Raw genomic sequence first — 23,283 nt, 5'->3', positions numbered from 1 at the left:
GTGTTATATCACTCTTTTATTACATTTGGCATTTGCTGATGCTGGTTTGACTGCAGACAATGGGAAAAAAAGATGGATACGGTTGTTCCTTGGTGTGATTAAGTAGTTTTCTTCAGTTAAACATCAGGAAAATAAAGACCCATAAAAGTAGCTGTTTACTGCACTGAAGTTGTAAATGAATACAAGTATTTCTCTTTAACTAGAAACTTGTTTGGCCTGTAGAAAAAACTCAATTCAAACCGTAACTATATCTAGTAAAACTGCAGGTTTGCAGCAACAGTGTGGCAGTTACCACCATCAGATCAGAAGTACACGGCAACACACTGTAAACTACTCATACAAGAGTATCTTCTAGTATGTCTCTTTAGACCAGGTCACATTGGAGGCGTGGGATATTGTATATCGTGGTACTTTGATTATTGGTGATGAATTTTGTTGCTTGCATGTAATGTTTGTCGTTGCGATACTTTGTTGTGGTTGTATTTATCTGACAGTTGCCACAAACACAGATAACTTCCAAAAGAATAGCACACAGCTAACTCACTAACTATCAGCTCCAGCAAAGGAATAAGCCTTCTGTTTACTCATGCAGCCTTGTAAAATTGCTCTGCAGCTCTGTCTTCAAGGTTTATAGAGGCGAGTGGTGTGTGTGTGTGTGTGTCTGTATGCATATTCATACTTCTTGCTGAGTCAGTGATGAGAAGAAATTTGTTTGCCAACGTGTCCGCCCTGACCTCCATGTAGGGACATGAGAAGAGTCTTTGAGACTCCATCAGAACGGCCGCTGAGCTGCGTACTGCCATGCTGCACAGTGGAATCTGCAACAAGGCCAGTGGCACCATCCACCAGCTCCATGGGCCAAACTGGCCACGCTGGCAGAACAAACAAGGCTGGAAAAACTCATGCAACACTGAGCTCAGATGGAGAGTGGCAAAGAGAGCTCTGTGGAGGAATTGAAACAAGTGTGCTGTGGTAAAAAGCAAAAGTGATATCAGTGCCTGGTAAAATGTTTAGTGGCTGTACAATCAGTCAAGCAGTAATACACATAATGACTTTATGTCCATGTAGTCGGATTGTCCTGTTAGCTATTTTGTCATTTTCTATATAGCAGTAAAAGGAAGAATGCATGCAAAAGGAGGATATACTCTTGTATAACACTTTATTAAGATGCTCCTTTGCTTGCTTTTTGTCAAGTACAGATATATTCTGAGGCAATAAGTAGCCATCTCCCCAGTGACTCTCAGAGACATTTACTCTAGTCAACCATCACAGGCTCTCTGAAGAGGCAGCCAAATGATACCGAGGACCGCTAACACTGGCCTAGTCAGCTGACAGCTGGTAGGAAGGGGCTTTAAAGATATGGCCAACTGCTACTTGTGCAGCAACATTATAGTGTCACTGACCCCTGACAGCACCTTTACACTACCAAAAAAGCATATTTTTTCAGTCACACACATTCACTCACTCACGTTATCATTTATCATGTTGCTACTGATTTTGTGCTCAGGAGACAAGTCCAGTAAACATGTGTGGTCATGTGATATGCTTTTACTTAGACTTAGGTCCTGCTGCACCGTTCAGCGCATTGGGCGGCAGATCTCCGCCAGCATAATCAATCAGCTGCGGCTGCTTCGGCCTCATCCTATGCAATGTCTAAGGCGCGTAAATCATCAACGATAGTCCTCTGCCATGTTGTACGGCGGCGTCCTGGTTTGTGTCTTCCATGGAGTGGGTTCCACATGATCTTGGGCAGTTGGTGCAGGACTTGGTGCAGAATGTGACCTCCTGTGGCTTAGTCAAAATGTCATGGAGCGGACGTGTAGTCCGGCGGTGGACTTCTGCATTGGTGACATGGTCCCAGTAAGAGACAGGCAGGATCTGACTTAGCCATGGCTGTTGGGCCACATTGAGTCTTTTGGTGATTTTGGCTGCTGTTTTCCAGTTAGGTATAATGATGGAGCAGATTAATCTTCCTCGCCAGATCGATCTTTGCGTTCGACCAGATCGGCCGAAGAGCGCACCCGCTTTCGCAATCTGACACACGACGTCATGATCAGCATCTCTGTCGCTTGCAAAGATGCTGCCCAGGTAGGTGATTTGGTTCACCTCCTCCAGCGGTTGGTATCCTACTACAATGGGATCCTGAGTCATCACGTAACTGATCCTCATGACCTCGGTCTTGTTCCCGCTGATTTGCAAGCCCACTTTGGCTGCCTCTTGCTCCAAGCTTGGTGTCATGGTCGTCATGTTCTTCCGGACGTCGGCCAACAAAGCGATGTCATCCACGAAGTTGAGGTCCTTCAGGTGTGTTGATGGATGTCAAGGTATCCTGAAGCCATCTTGGTCATGATAACTTTGATTTGCCCTTTCAGTAGCAAGTTGATCTTTACAGGGTGGGTCGCTAGCCCAACGCCAACCCTCCTCCTTTCTCAGCCGGGCTTGGGACCCTCAATGGCGGACTTAACCATCCACGCCAGAGTTCTGCATTTACAGGCATGCTAATCTGGATGGTGATCTTTTTCATTCATGTAGCATGTAAGTGCTAATATGGGCCACCTATATATACACCACCCATGTTTTCCCACTAAAAATCCACCGTCTTTAAGTCTAATATTATATACTGTTTTAGTTATCATTATGCTATGCTACACTGTGACTGTCTTCTCAGGCTTGACAAAGGCAGAGCCACAGTTTTACAATGTATTTATTTATTTTTAGGATGAGCAATATACCCGTGGCAGGGTTAACAGACCTGGGGGATTGCCACGCTCAGAGAAAGCCAGGGCTAAAACTGAATATATTACTAATCATTTAAAAAGCTCCTAGTAGACCTGGATGACTTACGTTTAAAGAAATGCAGCATTTTATCATACGATGAAAGTTCTAAAGGCAATGACATTTAACAGTGTTCAAAGAGTACACAGGGCAGATAATTCCTTTTCTCTGGCAAATGGAGTGAGTCAGGAGAGGCTAGAGGAAGAAGAGTCGAAGGAGGAGGAGTGGAAATTCCCTCCCGTTGTTCTGTAAAGTGTCCCAGTAGCTGATGTAGAACAGGCAGGTTTAAATGTTCTTCCACCAGCAATTTAATGAGACACGACTCAGCCTTCCTCCACTTAATTAAAGCCATGATTCACTTCTCGTATGCCACAAAGTCTACAGTACATCTGGCAGCCAGAAACACACCGTCACCCTCTTTATTTGCTCACGTGTACAGAGCCTATGCTCTATACGCTGCACTTTGCTGACTTTCAAAGAGCTCAGCACCTCATCGTGCCCAGTTACTTTACCTAATTCCTAAATTAACTCATTGACTTTCCAAAGACAAGGATTCGAGGCACACAGGGAAACATGTATGCATACACTTGCTGAGTTGTCCTGGGGAAGCAGCAGGAGCGACTGTATGCCTAGTGGGTCATCTTGAGCACAGACACAAACCCACACACACTCCTCTGGCTCCTTGCACTCCAGGGTAAACACTAACTGTGAGATCAGGCCTGAAAGCACTTCTGTCACCTCCTGAATATGCCCCAGTCCTGGACTGCGACTTCTAATGCCTAAATGTGGCAAACACAGACGTCTTGATGTCCTGCTTGGGGCTAAAACATAACAACCGAATCGATATTTATCTGCAGCGGTGCTGTGATTACATTCCCATCTCCGCTGCTGCTGTTGTTCTGTGCCAGCATATGCACAAGGGGCCGCTGTGCATGAGCCACTGGAACCATCCACTCCCACTACAAGCTACACTGTAATCAACATGCTAGTAAATACACATACCCAGTGATGCTGAACCCCCCACTTCCAGTCAGACACATCTCATTTAAAGCTGCTCTGGATTTTCCTGTAATTACACAATTATTAGTATCAGTCTGTATTAAACAGTCTCAGCTGTCATTCCACATACTTGAGATGTTATATTTTACTGCAATTTGTAATAATTAATTATACGGTTTATTTAAAGGTAAAAAAAAAAACCCTCTGTGGTATTTCAGGCACAGTTACTTCAACTGGAGGAGCAGATCTTTGAACAAACTAATAAAACAAAACAGGGTCATTCTTAGATGTGAATTGGCTTTGCATGTAAGGAGATTATTCATTTGTATCCCAAAGAATGGGACCAATTTTACAAATGGAAACATTAAACACTGATCATTCTCGTATTACTGCATGACTCATTTAAAGCAATGCTTCCTGTTCTGCTCAAACACCAATGTTAGCTAAACATTAGAGAAATCCAAAGTAAGCACAATTAGCTTGGAAAACATGGCATATAGACAGGTAGATAGATCCATAACCAAATATAGCTGTTCAGTGAAGTGAAGTGAAGATCTCATTTGCGGTGTTGCCTCTTCATTAGTGTAGCACGCATCCTTTTCAAACAAAGACAACTACAGACGATCCAGACGTCACTGCAGAACATGGATGTGTGGCACATCACAACCATGTTTCAGTTTACTGCTCTATAATCCCCCTGTGAACACAGACTCATATAGAGAAGAATTTTTGGACACAATCTTGCCTTTGGTAAATTGATTGAACACAAGATGGATGAATACCCATCAAAACATCCTGTGAGACGTATTTTATGATGCATGGTGGGCAGATGTTTATGTGCAGGCCACACCGCTGAGGCTAACATTAGCACTTCCCTGTCTGACAAGTGATTCTTTGATCACCACGAGTCATTTTCTTTGTTTCTCCATGAGTCAAAGTTTACAAAGGATGCACTTCAGATAATAGTCTGCTTGATTCCTCCTGCCAGTTTGTGCAAATGAAAAGTGCACAACTAGAGAGTGCCTGTTTCTGCCATACAGTTTTATGTTGTATTCCAGCTGCAGTCACAGACTTGAATCCAGAGGACCACATATAAAGCAGACTTTGGTTCTCCAGACATCAGGTGGTTTTTATAGGGTGGGAAAGAAAGCTGGGTGACTGCAGAGTCAGTTCGTGCAATGTTGCAAGTATGAGTCAGCTCTGCGAGGGATGGTGCATTTCAAATCCCCCAAGGCCTTGCTGATGATGCTCCAGTGAAGTTATTGGGGAGGTAAACGTAGATGCCAATTGGTCTAGAAAGGCCTCACACACACACACACACACACACACACACACACACACACACACACACACACACACACACACACACACACTTGTTGGCTCTGACAGTATCTGTCTGTCCATTGTTTGCACTCAGAATAGGCCTGGTTGTTGTTCCGAGCTATGGGAATGTCTCACTGTGTCTGATAATGGCCATAAAAGCTGTGTTATTGTTCGTGTGCAAATTGTTTTCTTACTGATACAAAATGTCAAAAAGGAAATATTTCCGGTTGTGGCAAACTTCTATCACATGATTTTGTAAATCTCAATCAAGGCTCAAAGAGTGTGTGTGTGTGTGTGTGTGTGTGTGTGTGTGTGTGAGTGTGTGTGTGTGTGTGTGTGTGTGTGTGTGTGTGTGTGAGTGTGTGTGTGTGTGTGTGTGTGTGTGTGAGTGTGTGTGTGTGTGTGTGTGAGTGTGTGTGTGTGTGTGAGTGTGTGTGTGTGTGTGTGTGTGTGTGAGTGTGTGTGTGTGTGTGTGTGTGTGTGTGTGTGTGTGTGTGTGTGTGTGTGTGTTTTCAAGTGTCTCTCTTTGTGGCAGTCCTTTCATCGCCTCACTAATGAAGTCCAGATGCTCGTGCAGATGGTGACCGACTCTAGTGAATGAGTGTTCAGTGTCAGGGCTCCGGCTGCTCAGAGTTTTACACTAAAGATTTTTAAAGAGTCAGGACAGTCACCTACCTTTGTTTAATATTAGGTTTCAACAAACATAAGTGTATATACACTGTTTACATTTTAAAGGAGCAGTCAGCTGCAATGCCCCGTACACCATTTTAATGTCTGAATGTAATCTTTGTTACTTTATAACTCAGTGTCCTGGAAACATTCTAAATATTCTTATAACACGTTTGACTGCCTGATATATCTGACTATAAATATATGCACTCCATACTGTACATTAATGCCACTGTTTTACACATGTCTCAACTCTGTATATTTTTATATATTTTATTTATTGTTTACTCTATTTAATTTTTAAAATATGTGTATACACACACACACACACACGTAGAAAAATATTTAGTATACACATCCAGAAATGCATATACTATTATATATTGTACATATATTTATTAGTTTCAGATGTAGCCATTCTCGTATTTTGCTTGTTTACATTATTGTATTTTGCACAACTCTGTTGCTTGTGAAGCTCGCACACAAGAATTTCACTCACATGTGCTGTACCAATGTACCTGCACATGTGATGTGACAATAAAAGTGATTTGATTTGATATGTTGTTTGAGTGTTACTGTAACGTCCCTCCAGCTGTGATGGGGACAGGTGCGGCCTACACTGCACAGTAACACAGCGATGGCTCTTTAGATGATAAAGACCTGAAACTTTCCAGCTGGCATCATCCCTCTTTTGTGTTTAGCTGGTGTATGTTCAATACATTTCATTGTCCTTTAGCCCTGAATTTAGCCCTCGTCTAAAGTTAGCCAAGCAGAATATGAACTTTTTGTTAATAATAAATTGTTATACAGTGGTCCCTCGCTATAACGAGGTTCACCTCTCGCTGTTTGACAGATTTTTTTGTTGTTTTTTTTTTTTTTTTTGGGGGGGGGGGGGGGGGGGGGCAACTTTCCATTGGTTTTTTGTTTTTTTTACAGCGCGTTGTGTTCTGCGTCCTGATTGACAATAGTCTACAGCCAATCAATCTCGTGCCGTGTCTGCTGTACAGTACAGAACATGTTCAGCTCGTCAACTTTACATAAATCTTCGATCCTAGCAGTGAGTCCTGTAAATGGTGAAATGGTAAATGGCCTGCATTATATAGCGCTTTACTAGTCCCTAAGGACCCCAAAGCGCTTTACACTACATTCACTCATTGTCACACACATTCACACACTGGTGATGGCAGCTACATTGTACCCACAGCTGCCCTGGGGCGCACTGACAGACTGGGGATAGGGTTAGGGGGTAAGTTTTCTCCCCAACAAACAACAGTGTTGATGAAACGTCGTCACCTGCAGGTTCCTTTGGTTTCTTTCTGTAATACTGGACTCATTTTCTACAAGGTTTGAACTTTGAGAGTTTAAACAAGACAGAAAAGTGTGAAAATGTTCATGCCTGTCTAACAAAAGTGTGTAAAGTGTGTCGTGAGGGGTTTTACAGCCTTAAAACATCTATAATAATTGTAAAAAATAAAGTTGGCTACTTTGCGGATTTCACTTATTGTTTTTAGAACGTAACTCCTGCGATAAACGAGCGACTGCTGTACATAATTTTATGAAATGAAAATAGATTAGTGTTTGTATAGAGGATTTCCAGTCTCATTGCCGCTCTTTCTATTTCTGTTGCTTTATTTTTTGCACCTGTGGCTAAACGAAATGATATGTCTAGCTTTACTGTCCATATGCACCTTTTTGGCCCTCAGTGAGGCGCCATAGTTACCATGAGCTCCAAAAATTGGCCCTTGGGTTCATGTTTGTGGAGACTTTCCTGCACTTTGTAAGAATGCATCAAGAGCAATGTCAGACATTAAGTCTACTCTGAACATCCCTGATCATCACACATATCATGACGTTATGTGTGGGAGTTCATCAGGGCGCACTGGGATCAGAGAACGAGCCATAACAGGGATCCCCTGCTCCCCGCCCCCCGCCTCTGATGCACTGGATGTTTTAAGCAGAGCAGGAAAACAGCAGCAGAACCGGGATTACACACACAGGACATCCGGGATACACTCTCACAACACACACAGACATAAAGTGGCAGAGAGGTGGGAAAGGGGACAACGTTTGGAGGTAAAGAAGGGGGTACACAAACACAGCTATGAGGCTGAATCCAAACAAGGCAGCTATGCTTTGCTGTGTATCTGGATCATCTCCTCGCACTGTGATAACATCAGCCGGGTTCTGTGAGGAACCCTAAACAGGAAGGATACACAGGAAACCTGAGAAGTGGCAACAGGCTCTAAAAGAAAGGGAGCAGTTTGGTTGTGACAGCATTTGTTAAAGCAGCGGTTTGAGCTGCAGTCGCCGCAGCTGGTAGTTATTGTCCTCAGAAGAAAAGTGAATCTGTGCGCTGTTCTGAGGATTTCTCAACATGTTGAAAACATCACTGACCTTTGAGCACCGTGCATTTAAATGTTAATGCAGCTCCACGGCTTTGTAAGCGCTAAAGTGATCAGTCATCACATCGAGGATCTGAAGTGATCATACACATGTAAACTGCAAAGTTTACTCGAGTCTGTTTCTCACATTTTACATCTGAAGCTCTTGAATGCTTTTTAGTAGACAGGCTGCTGGAACAGAGATACCTGCTCTGGGTAACTGGACCAGCAAACTGCAGCAAGCTTGATGGGAATTCATGGCTCAGGTGCAAAGCTTTTGCTCTTGCTTGTCTCACTTGCACACAGGTGTTAGCATCAAAAACACACATGCTTTGCTCTAGACGTTTCCTAAAACAGACAAATCAGACAAGGCCAACATCCCCTCCTGAAACCAAAACTGCAAAGAGCAAGCATGAACCTGCACGCTGACCAGAATAAAAAGAAAAAAGCTGCAAATCAATAACAGTAGCTAGAAGACACGCACACAGCCAGATGATTTACACTGCTGGATGCATTTTTCTTTCTGTTTTTGTGTGAATAGAAAATTTGAGGGTGTCTCTCGGTTCTTCAAAAGTAAAGACTAATCGCCTTGTACACGCAGAAATACCAAATTGCAACTTGTAGCTCATGACAAACTCAGAAGCTCGGACTTGAGAGCGCATTTCTTTTCCCATTCCAGCCCGACAGTTTGAGCAATCTCACTGTTCTACTTTCCACCCTAAGAACACAATTAATGTCTTGTTAGGGTGGAAAAGATGTCATCTTAAAAATGCTGGTTTGATAAGGAGAACACAGAAACTGTCTTCATGGATCATGATGCCACAGTGATCACAAAACGTTCTTTTGTCTGTTTGAAGAAGGTGAAAAGAGGCACATTTTGGTCACAGATAAGAATTGGTTAGAAATATTCTCTGTTTTATAACATGTTAAATAATAAAACTATTAGACAAAAGCAGCCTTTGCAAAGGCATTCTTCTATTCTTCTCAGTTTGTTGCAAGTTTCTTAAAGAGGCTCTCCATTTTTTCAGATTACAAGGCCCCATAATTGAGGTCACTGACCCGAGTGACTCAGCCTCTTTACCACAGCTGACGCCACAGAGCAACCAAGGTGAGGAATTTTGAGTTTCCTGTAGACATTCTAGGATTTTGTTCTTTCTCGAGACAGAATCAGTTCACTCGTCCATCTCTGTTGTTATCATAGAGCTTTCTCTCTCCCACACAAACACATGAGGAACAAAACTAATAATGTTGAGATTTCTAATGAGGTCACTGAGGTCTGTCTCAGCGAGCAGCTGGCTGCTCCAGTGGCAGACGTGAAATGTGAGCACGCAACTTTGAAGCCTGGGTGCACAAGCAGGTTACCTCTCACAGGCTGAGCAAAGACAGTGCAGTGGGCGAGCAGGGCTGCAGCCTCACACACACACACTCCAGATATCCCAGACAAGAAGCCCACGAAGCAAACGGCCTTATTAGCCGTGCTGATTTCTGCAGCTACGATGCCTTTAAAGGCCCAGCAGCAACTCAGTGTGGTGACGTAGATGAGATCTGTCACAGGCACAATGAAGGCTGCAGGTGAATGCACCCAGAAAGGATTAAGGTGGAAGGCCAGAGGTTGTAGCTCTTGGCTGTCAGCAAGCTGAACTATACAACAACAAGAGCTGTGACAGTCTCCGTTCAGCAGGAAAGGCCTATGTTTCCCCGTCTGGCTGTCGCATTTGTGATCACAGAGATGCGTATTGCACCAATAATCTACCGTATACTTCTTAAAACCCTACACCGCCTTTTTTTGCTGCGTGAAATTCATGACTCCATATTTCAGGCAGGCAGGCAGGACTGTTCACCGTAGGCATCCTAAATAATTTGAGCGACATCCTAATGTGGGCTTTTCTATCATGCCAGTAGTCATTTTGTCAGATTAACTTTGCCTTTTTCCAGACTCTGGATATTTCATTTCAGTGTGGAAGAAAAGCCTTGAGAGCTTCCACCAAAGCTCTTAGAACTTTTGCCATTTTTTATCCAGCGTGTGATGAGAGGTTTGGCAAATGCACCAAGGAATTCAGCTGCTGTAGTGTGTAGAATACAAGCATGTGTATAATGACAGATCATGTAATCAGTATTAGGTCAGTATAGATAAATACTGCTGACAATTAGTGAGAGCCCCTAACATGGTATCCTGGATAAATCATTTAGAGACTGTGTGTCATGAGGCTAAATGCCAGAGTAAATGGAAGAAGCAGAGAGGCCGTGGTTCTGAGCATCATGAGCGTTATGAGCCATGCAAATAACACTCCTTAAACCTGAATAAAAGTACAGCATTAAATCAAAGTAACTACCTATACTTCCTTTGTATGGACCCAAAACAGTAATTATATGTTCCAGCAACAAAGACCATAACCGTTTTGATTGGTCTGCTTGGTTGTAATATGTGCTGTGAGGCTCTCATATCTGACTGCTCACACTGCCAATGCAATAGTCAGTATGGTCCTTATCTTCCATTTTGAAGCGCTAACGAGTGTGTCGAGTCAAACGTCTTTCCTGTGTTTCAGCTGAGACGATAGGCAGGATCAGTCCTGCTGGCAGAGCAAGGCTGACAAACAAGCACATGTGCATGAGTGCAAACCGTACTCACTATAAATCAAGTTTAATGGTACAGTAAAAAGACTTTATAAAAGACCTTCATGTGGGAGAATTTACATTTTTCAGGTTTGGGGACAACTTTATTTTATTCTTTATGTACCTTGAGAACAGAACCTTAGAACGACAGTCTTGTTCTCCCGATTCACTCGTAGATACAGACAGTTGTACCTAACAAAGAGTCGTCATGTCTGACACAGGTGCAAACAGCTTAACTTCACTCTGAGCATGAGAACTGCTAATGTTCTCCCTGCCGCCATGCTTTCTGCCTGTTTTGTCTAGGCTGGCAGTACGCGCCAAACAGAATCTCATTTGGCGTGCGTTCAACAAGCTGTTGAATACAGAGCTGCAGGCTAATGCCAGTGCACTGGCAGCATTACCGGGGCATCTCCTTCTACTGCAGAGATTATGAACTGCACTGGGAGCAGAAAAGACCACAGGTAAAACACCAGTCTCTGGAGAGCTGCAAAATGCTTCTTCACACTTCCATTCATGCCAAATGATTTTTCTTTTTGAGCGTAAACTTGACAGTTTTTGACATTTTGACACGGTGAACACACAAAAACCTTTTTGCCTCAGACTACACTTGAGCTCTTAAGCCTTATTCTGTAGAGATATTAGCAAAGACTACAGTGTGACACCACTGTAAACCCCCTACCCAGCTCACCACCACTCTACCCTCATCCCCCTTCCTTTGTCTCTTCTACAAGAGGTCGTGATCCTGCAAGCCCTGGAGGAGAGGTGAGAGTTTACACTGGGAGGCCCAGTGGGATTCCTAAACCAGCTAAACATGCCTGAACCACGGAGACGCTGCTTCCAACTTTATCGGAAGAACAATGACAGTGCTGGTGTGTGTGTTTGAAAGACAGGAATGTAAAGGAGTCAAAGGGAGGGGAAGGACAGAGGGCTTACAAAAGGGTGATTAAGTCATTTCAGAAAGAGGGATAAGATGGCAAAGATAGAGATAACGATAAATGTCATAAAGGAAGTCAGCAACAGTAAACACACATGCTAGTCAGCAGTACCCGTCTCAGCTGTGTAATCGTGCACAGACACACACTCCAGCATTTAAACTTGTACCAAGCTCCTGCACAAACACCCTGCTTTAAACGTGTCCTCTTTAATCACAGCATCCAGACCATGTCATTGCCATGACGACATCAAATATCCACTTTGTAATCTGTATATTTCTCTGTGTGTGTGTGCGTGTGCGTGCGTGTGTGTGTGTGCGTGTGTGTGTGTGTGCGTGCGTGTGCGCGTGTGCGTGTGTGAGTGTGTGTGCGTGTGCGTGTGTGTGTTGAGCAGAAGCTGATGCAACATCTGTGGCGATTGGCACAACTCTTGGAGCATGATGCCGGGGTCCTTGAGAACAGTTTTATGGAGGCTCGGTTCAACTATTACAATCACTTCCTGCCCTGGAAGCTCCTTTAATGACACACAGACAAGAGGTCTCTCTCTGTACAGTGTTCCTGCAGCAGGTTACAGTTACGTAATTTTTAAATAAATCTTATGATTCTACCAGGATCTTCGCAAACAGGGCGTCTTAAGAAGACATTTTAAATGCATAAAGGGTCACAAAGTCTAGTTGAGACTGAAGTAACTGACTGGAAACTCTACATCCAGATCAACAGAATCAACCTTTCTGGGATTTACTAACCTGGATGATTGAGCGTGCATCAAGACGATTAAAGGGTCAGTTCACCCATATTAACAAAAATTTGACTCTCACTTGGAGCCAGGCAGTACAGCTCTGCTGCTACCCAGTACACCAGAGCTTTCACTTGAGTTTTCAACATGAGCATCTGTATCCAGAGTCAGTGTGCATGCACCTTTGCACAACACTGCAAACTACTTTTAATTTGACCTATAAAAGTTGGAGTTGCACAGAAAACTGGGCAATACAGCAATTATTTTACTATAATTTTTGTTTCTCACCATCATTATCTAAAACCTGAAAATCATGTGGAGTAATTGGTGTTTCAGCCCCTCGGTATCTCTTTCTATAGAGACGTGCAGAATCAAGCCAAGGCTCTTTGAGCTTCTTCTGGCAGCACCAAACAGCCCAACATCTTATAAAGACTAGGGATGGGTATCCAGTGCCATTGTGGCACCGGTTCTGACATAAACGGTAGTAACCAGACCGAAAAGCAGCGCACATTTTGGTGCTTTATTTTCCTGAGATGTCAGACACTTTGGATTCTAGCCAATCATTTTACCTTTGCGAGCGTAGTAGGCGGGGCCAGGTACATACGTTCTTTTAGAGCAGAGCTACAGATTAAAAATGTCCAAGGCGAAGCGGTCAAAGTCTGGCTGTACTTCACAGCAAAAGATGCAAACTCAGCAGCAACAAGTGCTTTAAGCTGATACTGTGATACTGTCAAAGGAGGTAACACCTCGAATCCGATGAAACACCTGGCGACGCATAGCGTTTTTTTTAAAAGCCGAGAAATGCGCCGTATTTGATAGCTTGCTGCGAGACCTCACACCGAGCACATCTACTGCGGGTGGGTTGCCTGTTATCGGACCCGGAGCAACATCCCCCAAGAACCCGAAGAGGAGAGTCCTGGCCCCTAGCCCTGCCAGTGTAGCAGAAATGATGAGGATGATGATGCAGCAGCAGCCGTTCTTCTCTGCGTGAGTAGCTTAATGTTGTTCGTGTGTAATTTACGTTGAGTAGGCTAACCACGTTATTACATTAATGCATGTAAGGTGAACTAGCAAACATCATCATAGCTACATGCGGCTGTCTTCTTGTTTGATGGCAGATACTCCCTTCACCCTGGCCAAAAAGGCTAAAATGACCAAAGAAAAAGAGGGAAACAGTTAAACATGAGAGGTTTAGGACAAAGTTTGTGTTTTTTCCATTGTTTAAGCACTGCTTCCAGCCAAGAGTGATACCATATATGCCCCATAGCTGCAGAAAAGATGAGATGAGATGATCCTTTATTTGTCAGTTGCAGGTCTTTTGCCCACAACCGAGATGACAGACCCGTACATACAATACAGAGACAGGTCAATGTGATGTTAACTTGTTAACTTTTTACAAAAAAACAGCTAAACATGAGAGGTTTTTGGACCAATTTTGTGTTTTCCATTCTTTAAGCACCGGTTCGAGCACCGTTTAAGCACCGTTTCAAAAGTACCGGTTTGGTACTGGTATCGGATAAAACCTAAACGATACCCATCCCTAATAAAGACATCATTTCATCATTTTATCATCATCATTGTCATAACTGTTGCATTATTTTTTGAGTAGAATTTAATCTTTGCATTTTATTCCATGTGTGACTCCTTCCTAACTATAAAGCTATGACCAACAACTGCTTTGCTTAATTTCAATTTGGATGAAAATAAGAAATCATCATAACTAAGCAGAGCTCAGTGTCACAGTAACCAGCAGACTAAAGTTGGACCAGTTTTATATACAACACATTTTTACACAGTCTCTGCTCTTTCTAAGAACAAAACTGCACTGTTAGAAAAAACATCTTAAAAAAACAGTAATATTCTGGCAGCTGGGGCGCCAAAATACTACCGTAAAATAACAGAAAATAACTTACTCATGAAAATACGGTTATTTCCAGTAATGAAAATACAATTTGTTGCCCTAATTTTACATGGAATTTTGCCTTTTTCAAGTGCTTTTAAACATTAAATTAGGAACATTTTAATGTGATTAAACAATGAAATTACCTATAAACAAGGTCAATGAATGCAGCAATATGAATAATAATACTTAAATGTACAGAAATATACAGTTAACAGTTGGTTTAAATAATAATGGATTGCATTCATATCGTGCTCTTTGAGACCCTCAAAGCGCTTTACAATTCCACTTTATAATTCTCCTCCGACCACCACCTGTAGGTGAAGCGTCTTGCCCAAGGACACAACGACCGAGTGCCCGAGCCGGGGATCGAACCGGCAACCTTCTGATTACAAGGCGAACTGCCAACTCTTGAGCCACGATCGCCCTAAATAACAATAATTATTATTATTATTTGATGTAAAAAAAAGTTTATACGAATCATTTTATATATTTTTCCATAGCATCACATTTGAATTTAACAGTTCAATCTTTCAAATAACGGACAGATATTTGTGAAATTATGATGCATTTGTGAATTATTTTAACAATCTAAATATGCTCATGTACAGACAGATACATTTAAAAAACAAGGAAATTATGTTTTATTACATTTACAGTGCCCGAACCACCTCAGGAGCCAGCTGAGGTGGTTAGGCTGCTGCCCCCGCGACCCGGCCCCGGATAAAGCGGATGAAGATGGATGGATGGACATTTACTGTGATTTTACGTTAATTTACATTTGAAATGTGAAATCAGTCTATTGATGTAAATTTAATGATATTCTAGAAGAACAGTACAAAACTGTAAAACACACAGTAAAATACTTTTATATTAAGATTTGTTTTTACAGTGTGGTCAAGGGGTTGAAATAGAATTGTTGACAAATATTTAGTAGTATTTAGACATAATTATAGATCAGAAGTTATCACAGAGGCCTAAATAAAATGTATTTTCTCCTTCTAAGTAACGAAACTGGCATTTAGCCTTACTGGACTGGATGCGTTGCCACAACTGGTTATTGTGGATGACTTAATGTAAATGTTAAAAGAACTCTTTGTCGGTGTGAATGGTGCATGAAATTCGTTTGAAACAGTTGTGTGTCTAATGTGTTATGTCATATAGTCTGACTGCTGTGTTTACTTGTATTTGTGTTTTTTCCTTATGTTTAAAAATGTCACCTGGTGCCATCTTTGTCAGGTTATCCTTGAAAAAGACACTTTAAATCAGTGACAAAAGATATCAAACTCTCAAGGATAACAAGCCCAGTGACTTACTAATACACAGAACACGTGTATTGTGGTAATATTTCTGAGCAGATTAGAAATAGAAATGATGGTCCATCTATGGCAGCAGCACCTGCACTGGTGACTCACACAGTGGCAGTGTGTGTACAGAAAAAACAGCAGGTCAGTTCAGTTTCATATTCCCATGGATGATATTAGCCTTTCTCTGTTTATCTCATGTTTCATCGCAGCCCCATTACCCACACAGAGCAGCGATGTCTCCAAATCATTACCTGCGCACCGATCCACGTCTCTACACGATCTCACCAGTGGACATGGTGGCATTAAACCCCTGTAGATATTTTATATGTTTATTATAACCTTAAGTATCGTAGCCTGATCCAGTCAATCTGAAATGAGCCGCTGAGCCGCGCAGACACCGGGACTTTTCTGGGATTTAAATGTCTGGTGCTTCAGTTTATTAAGAGAAAGCAAATACTCCGAAAGTATGCTCTCCGTTCAGAGCTTTAGTAGACCTGTTGTGCAGCAGGTCGGCAGCCCTGAGCCTGAATAGTCGCTGCGCCTGTGCTTGACGCGCAGACTTGTGTGATTTCGGCGCACAGAGACGCTGCTGTACAGCCCTTCCATCCATCCAGACAGCGGAGATTTGGCAAAGCAATAGATCAGATTACATAATTTAACATAATTAGATGCAAATTCTATCACCGAGCCCCCGCTGAGATGGAGAGGAGCTCTTTTCTTGTGCAAGAAATTACTACCTGCTGGTCTCCAGACAGGACACGCGTCCTAAACGCTCCCCAGAGACAGTTCCGTTTTAGATATGGATTCCACATGAAAGTAACTCCTTGTTCTCCTGACAGCGAGAACCACTGGGGAGGGTTTGAGCATAATGCCACAGCCCACGCTGCGTGCCAGACCTAAGTGCTGCCCCGTACACCAGTTCCTATCGCCAAGCCGCGTTTGTGAAGACAAAAAGCCCCCCCACCGCTACTGCCACCATGCCACTTGTCAGCTGAAGGGAAGCGAGTGGCCAGCCCCAGGTTACTCACACATACACACAAACCAAGAAACACTTCAACCAAAAAAGAGCAGCTCAGCAAACGCCGGAACGCGCAACAAGGCGACCGGTCTCACGTGGAAGATCGATTTAAACCACCGTACTCACTCTGGTTGATTTACGCCTTTACATCGCGCAAGTATCAATTATTTATCGGGCGCATTACTGTACAGCCAGAACAAATCGATGTGTCGGCGCGCCAGGAGGTTACCAGGCAGGATGCAATTCATCAACACGCACTCACACACCCGAGAGAAAGAGCAGCGAGATCCTACCTGGTTGAAACATACTTTGGAAATAAAAGATGACCAGAATAAAGGATCCCAAACAAGTGGCAAATATCATCCGGCATATCCTGCTCATCCTCATCAGTTCGCTCAGAGTCTGTTTCATGGCGGGACGGAGAGGCTGGAGGATGCCGCGCGCTTTGTGCGGGAATGAAGGGCCGGTCTGTCGGAGGCTCCGGGGCTCTGGCGGTACTGATGAGGATTGTCCGCCGGTCAATGAGCTGAACACATCCAACATGGAGCGTACCACTTCTGGGCTAAAAGAGGGGTGGTTCGTCCTCGGAGCGAATGAGCGCGTCCACGTGTGCACTTGAATTTATGAGCATAATTCCAAGCTGCTGTTTGTTGTTATGGCGCCGTGTCTGTCGTGGCTGTATGACCAACACAAGGAAACTTTTAAAATAAGAACAAAGTATAAAAATATCACCAGTCTCAACAGAGATCGATATAGATTAAACGTTTGCAACATTGTGTATTGGGCCTATACCCCGATGGCGTGCTTTGGGTGTCAGTTCTTAACTGTCTGTATTAGTTAAATAGATGTATTGTGGGTTTAAAAAGTACAGTGCTTCCTTCCGAAATGCATAACATAAAATTAAGTCAACAGCATCTAGTCGTTTTAACTTCCTTTGAACATCCACAACGTCAGCTTACATTTGAGTCGACTATACTGCAGTGGTGCACCGTAACCAAGTACACTTTATTACAGTTCAGTATACTTTTCATTTTATGCTGCTTTTCACTTTGACGTCTGATTAGTGCAGAGGTAAGTGTTCTAACTCTGAACACTATAGTTTTGTTACTTTACAGCACGTTAGGATTTTAAAACTTTAATAATATAAGGAATGAAATGAAACACAGAAAGCGAAGCCTCAAAAAAGTGAATCTAGTGCTATCGCCTATCATAGCACAAGGCTCTGACCCATCCAGGTCCACCAGAATAACAAGAATATTAGTTATTCTTCGGTCATGTCTAATTTTTAAATACAAGTTCATTGTCTTGCAGAAATCCATCAACATTGGTCCACCTTGGTTTGCAGTGAATATCTTTTACTTTTATTGCTACTCAAGTACATTTTGCTGACAAGATTTGCATACATTTAGTTAAAACAGGCTGCGAATGCAGGACCTACTTTATATTATAGTCCACTATTTTTACATTGTATTGCTACCTTTACTTAGCAGAAGATGTGAGTATTTCCTCCACTATTGCCGTTGGATGGCTAAAACTATAATGACTCAGAGGGAGAAGGACCAAATGAGTTAATGTCCAAAATAAAAATTATTTGGTTAAAACACGCAACTATCTTACGAAAACAGTGTGCCAAAGAAGCACAAGAGGAGCACACAGGAGCCTTTAAACAGTCCAAAAAATGCCAAACACGATGAGGAAAACATGACAAGAACAAGAGCAATGTGTGGAGTACATATGCCTGCGGGTGAATAAAGGATCAAATGTATAACTGTGAAACTGGGCAAACCAGTTATCGAGGTCTAAAAAGTTACCATCCAGACAGGAACCAGTGATAACAACACAAAATGTGAAACAGCTCGAACAAACATAACAAAAATCCAAAAACAGTCATTCAGCATTCAAAGTGTGTAGTTTGTTTTGTCATGTCTCAGCTGATTGATTTGTTTTTCTGACAGAGAACTAGAAGCACTGTAAATGATTGTTTTAGGCTTCAATGATCGAGTATTTCACAAAGCAAAGAAAAAAGATGGATCTGAGCACACAGATGTGCTTTTACTCTTCACTCTGCCCTCTTCATCATGTTACAGCAGCTTCATCCTGTGACCCTTTGGAGGTTCCTGGGCTCCATGGGCTGGAAACCATTGGACTAAACTACTGAGTTGTGTGCAGTGGAATTAGAGCTGGCTCCACCTTGAAGAGCTACAAAGCTAAACTACTGCTTATACACATGAATAGATCTGTATTAGCAATATAACGCTGTTTCATATATTAATTACATTAGCTGATAATATGAGGACTTGTGCTTCTCATGAAATCAACCAGTACAGCTTTTCAGTTTGTGACTTAAATGCAAGCAGAGCTGCTTCATTCACTTCATTCAGCTACAGTCCCACCTAGTGGAGTAAGAGCATACTGTAAGAAGGTCAGGCAAAACCTTTAAACCAAGTCCAAACCAAGAGGCCGGTGATAAATAGACTCCTACATGGCATCTCCACCTTGCTGTGAGACCTGCACAAAGTCATAGAAGCTGCTTTGCTTTGATCAAATTATGCTCTAATTGCATTTTCTTTTTTTTTTCTTTTTTTTTTTCTTTTTTTTTCTTTTTCTTTTTTTTTTTTGGCCTGTCCCGTTTGGCTCTTTTGCATCAGAATTGTTGTCTAAAGGCAAAGAAAGATGCCCAACGGATTTACTTTACCAAACTGACCATCCCAGCCTTGCCGTAATGGTCCATTTGATTCACCTTTTATTGTTTATTTTATTTTCACTTACTGAATACGGGACAGACTTGACTGGGGAAAAGAAGGGGAGAAAGAAAGAGGGAAAGAGAAACAGCTGAGAAGAGGGACGGGGGAGAAGGGCAAAAGACAAAAACCAACAGAACGGGCAGAGAAAAAAATACATATATCGATCACCTGGGTCACCTGCTGAGAAAGAAAAAAGAAAGCAAGCAGAAGAGAACAAGAGTAATAGAATAAACAGCATCACAATGATATATGGGAATATGACAGTAAATACTAAATGTTAAACATTATTGTGCAGCACATAAGATCAACAGAACACAGTGTGCTTTGAGGTAGGAGCCAAAAAGGGTGTAGTTTGTGGGTGTGATCACCCGTGTGTACACCTGTGAGCATGGACACGCTTGTTTTTTGTTTTTTTAAAAGGTTCCTTCATGTAATAATCTGCTAGAGGGTGTGGGGGGGCCACAGCCCCGTCCTCCAGGGCGTGAAGCAGGTGTGGAGGAGATCAAAACTCCAGACATCCAGAGGCCCCCAGAACACAAGAGACCAAGGACGACCAACAGAGGGGCAGCCGCGCCACTGTCCCAGAAAGAGCTGAGGAGAGTCCCAGATGAGGGCTCACTCAGCAGCCGCGGAGCAGAAGCCAGGGGGAGTTGCAGTGACGCGCCCGTGAGCTCCGCCGGCAGCCAGCCGTGCCTGAGTGACCGAGCCCCAGGCCGAGAGGCCGGGGGCACCCCACCTCCGAAGTGGCCCGAGCGAGCCCCAGGCTCCAGGCCCCGATAAGCGGCCGCCAAGGAGTGAGCCGGTGTGTACCTGGATCAAATTATGCTCTAATTGCATTTTCAAGCACACGCCAGAAAGAGGCAGTCCTGTGCACTTGTTCTAATGAGGGTATCTATCTTTTGCAGGCAGGTCTGTCACAGAGGCAGTCAGAAGGTGGTCAGGGGGATAGCAATAGAAAATCTGCATCTAATCACTCAGCATCAATGGTAAATGGACTGATTCTTATATAGTGCTTTTCTACTCTCCCAGAGTACTCAAAGCGCTCTATACAACCACTCATACCAGCACGTCTATACACAAGTGCAAACTAACCTGCATTCACATTCATCCACGCTCCGATGAACGCATCAGAGGGCAATTTGGGGTTAGTATCTTACCCAAGGATACTTGATATGCAGACTGGGGAAGCCAAGGACCGAACCACCGACTTTCCGATCAGTAGCTGATTTGCTCTACCACCTGAGCCACAGCCACCCCATCAATGATCATAGAGTGCAACAACATGGAGTGGATGTTTAACCTGTGCACTCGAGACAGGCTGCAACTCACCAAGACAATGAAAATGATGCCCTTGCACGGGACACGTCCATGCTGTGAGCTCACAGAGGTACTTTTTTTTAAAAATGTAATCGAAATGAAGAGTGCAGACCTGAGGTGATGAGGGATGAAAGAACTCTTCAGAGAGATACTTTATGTGCTTCACTCAATGACCTGCACCAAGATTCAGCCGTTGCTTTAAAGCAGATGTTGTGCTCTGTGATGCTGAGTTGGAATATAAGAGTAAAAATAGGGAACTCTAAAGGCTATAGCATTAGCTTCCACCAAGAATACCATTAATTTAGATAATTCCATAATCTTCCGTCTAGTTCATTACATGAAATTAAGTCTGTAAAACCCCCGAGGCTCGTACCAGGCAATAAAAACACAGAGTATAAGCCAGAGCTTTTACTCCATGTAAATGCAGCAAATCCCAGTCTTATCACTATGTTGCAGCCTTTAAAATATTCTACTAAATTTAAGCTTACAGAGGCTTTCAAAGGCAGAACCTTAGGGAGCATCTTATCTTCCCTGAAGCAACGAAGCAAAAAAAAAATGCTTCAGTGGGACTTTATATTTTAAAGTTATACTCAAAGCAACCAGTTCATAAAAAAAAGCAAACAAACAGAAAAAAGACGCACAAAAAGAGAGAGTGTGTTAGCAGCAGACTAACAGTCGTCACCCGCCTGTCTGTCAGGGTTCAGGTGAAAACATCACTCGAGGATCATCCAGCCTTTCTGCCACCTCCACTAATCAGCTGGTCACAAACGTGTGCCTGCTGTCCTGTTGCAGTAAGAGACGGTGACGCGCAGCAGGGGAGCTAACCTCAGCAGTTTCCTCTCAGCATCAAGGCCTCAGACAGACGTTGTGTCTGGGTCAAAGCGGTGAGCACCACTCCACTGCAAAATCCATAAAAGTGAGAAAATGTTTCACTTTGTCTTTGCAACAACACACTTTTTGCAAAGACCAATGATGTCATCTCATTTAGATGGAATCTAAGCCTACAACATAACCTTCGGCCTGTGTATAAAATAAACTGAGCTGTTTTGGCTCATTTTCAGACAGACAGACGTCTGCGTCGAATCATAATTACTACTGGTTCATCACTGTGACACATTTCACATTACACACAGTCACATTCAGTAATTACAGCAGAGCAATCAATCCGTAGTCCACAAGGTGATATGTAGTTAGCCATCACTCCCCGAACCTCGTCTTAGCTGACACTGGCGGACTCAGTGACCTCTATTTACCACTTCATTGAATGTCTTATTAATTAACTTTTGAAAATGTCAACTATTACGGGCTCATGTACTGTGGGGTCAATCTCTGCTGCCTTGAGTGACAGGTTTTTGTTTTTTAATTAAATATTGTCTATGAATAATTCAGACTGGCTGCATCCAAAGTGGGAGACTCATTTAAATGTGCTGCTGTGGCAATGACCCCAAACAGCAGAGCTTTTCTAGGGCATGAACACTGTAATATCTCCAAAGTGAGCTCTCAGCACAGCTCTTCAAAACCAAGTGTAACAGCACATCAAGCAGAAGACAGAGGATTAATAACAAAAATTATTAAGAAAAATTATTAGCAGGTGTCAGAAGCAGCAGTTTGTCATTTGGTGCCTTAATAGCGTCCAGATTAAGTTGTTCTTTCTAAACGGTTTTTAAAATATTGTGGAAAAATACTGACCTGGGCTGATCGGGGTGGCTGCTCACAGCAGTATCTAGTTGTTCTTTGGTGAGACAACATTTCACTGCTGCCACAAAACCCTGGAGGATATCTCCAGCACTGGGGCCCATAATATGGAAACCAATCACATGTTCCTGTTGAAGCACAGCAGTTCGGCATTGGTTGAGCTCTTCTGGATTGATTTTTCCTTCAGTGGAACAACGGAGCTTCAGGAGGTGCAGGGGCGTCAAACGGCTGCTGGCTATGTCCAGATGATGCAGAGAGCATCCCTCATGACTGAGGGCCCTCGTCTGTGTGGTAACCACTGGGTTTTCAACAGGACAGCGCTACAGTACACAATGCCCGCAGGAACAGGGTTTTTTTTTTGGGAGGTGTGGTCCTAAACTTTGGATCAGTTGTAAAACAGCCTGTTTCAGTTTAAGTGTTGTTTTCAATAAACACTCCCATTTCTTCTGGTTGCATGTTGAAAGCTCTAATTGGAACCTTGTTAAGATCCAACCATGCAAAGCTGTGGTACACCTGCAATAAATATGCCTTTTTTAGGTGTGTGTGAGTGTTTGCTGTGTGTTGGCTTTTCCAGATGTCATACAGGCTTTCTCCTCAGACAGACCGAAGGCTGCGTACAGTGGAGTGAGAAGAACAGTGGGTACAGTAGCGTAATCACATTGTGACCAAAAGACTGATACCGACTGTTTCTCATGCAACATTTATCTCACTTCTAAAATCAGTTTGATAGACGTGTAGAAATCACACATTTATACAAACTGCATGTTCAGATTTTTTTTAATGTACCAAGACGTTCTCCCCTCCATAAAGTCACATGACCAGCAGCTTCCCACAATGCACAGAAAGGCCTGCAGTGGAGAGGCGTCCATGCTGC

The 23,283-nt window shown here is 43.0% G+C and overlaps 1 protein-coding gene across 2 annotated transcripts in view; it reads right to left on the bottom strand.

The window, feature by feature from the left end:
- chst11 (carbohydrate (chondroitin 4) sulfotransferase 11) overlaps positions 1 to 17,153 on the bottom strand; it is a 98,910-nt gene extending 81,757 nt beyond the window's left edge. The window contains exon 1 of one of the 2 annotated variants that reach the window (XM_076875766.1): positions 16,947 to 17,153. In XM_076875766.1, the coding sequence (XP_076731881.1) occupies positions 16,947 to 17,064 (118 nt within the window). In that variant the 5' untranslated portion in view covers positions 17,065 to 17,153. The remainder of the gene's footprint in view (positions 1 to 16,946) is intronic. The other variant, XM_076875767.1, reaches the window with a different exon arrangement.
- Between the last annotated feature and the right edge of the window lie 6,130 nt (positions 17,154 to 23,283).

This window comes from Maylandia zebra, linkage group LG17, assembly GCF_041146795.1.
Source record: "Maylandia zebra isolate NMK-2024a linkage group LG17, Mzebra_GT3a, whole genome shotgun sequence".
In the NCBI taxonomy this organism is placed as follows: Eukaryota; Metazoa; Chordata; class Actinopteri; order Cichliformes; family Cichlidae; genus Maylandia; species Maylandia zebra.
The sequence above is the reverse complement of the archived record's forward strand: the minus strand, read 5'-3'. Positions and strand labels throughout refer to the sequence as shown.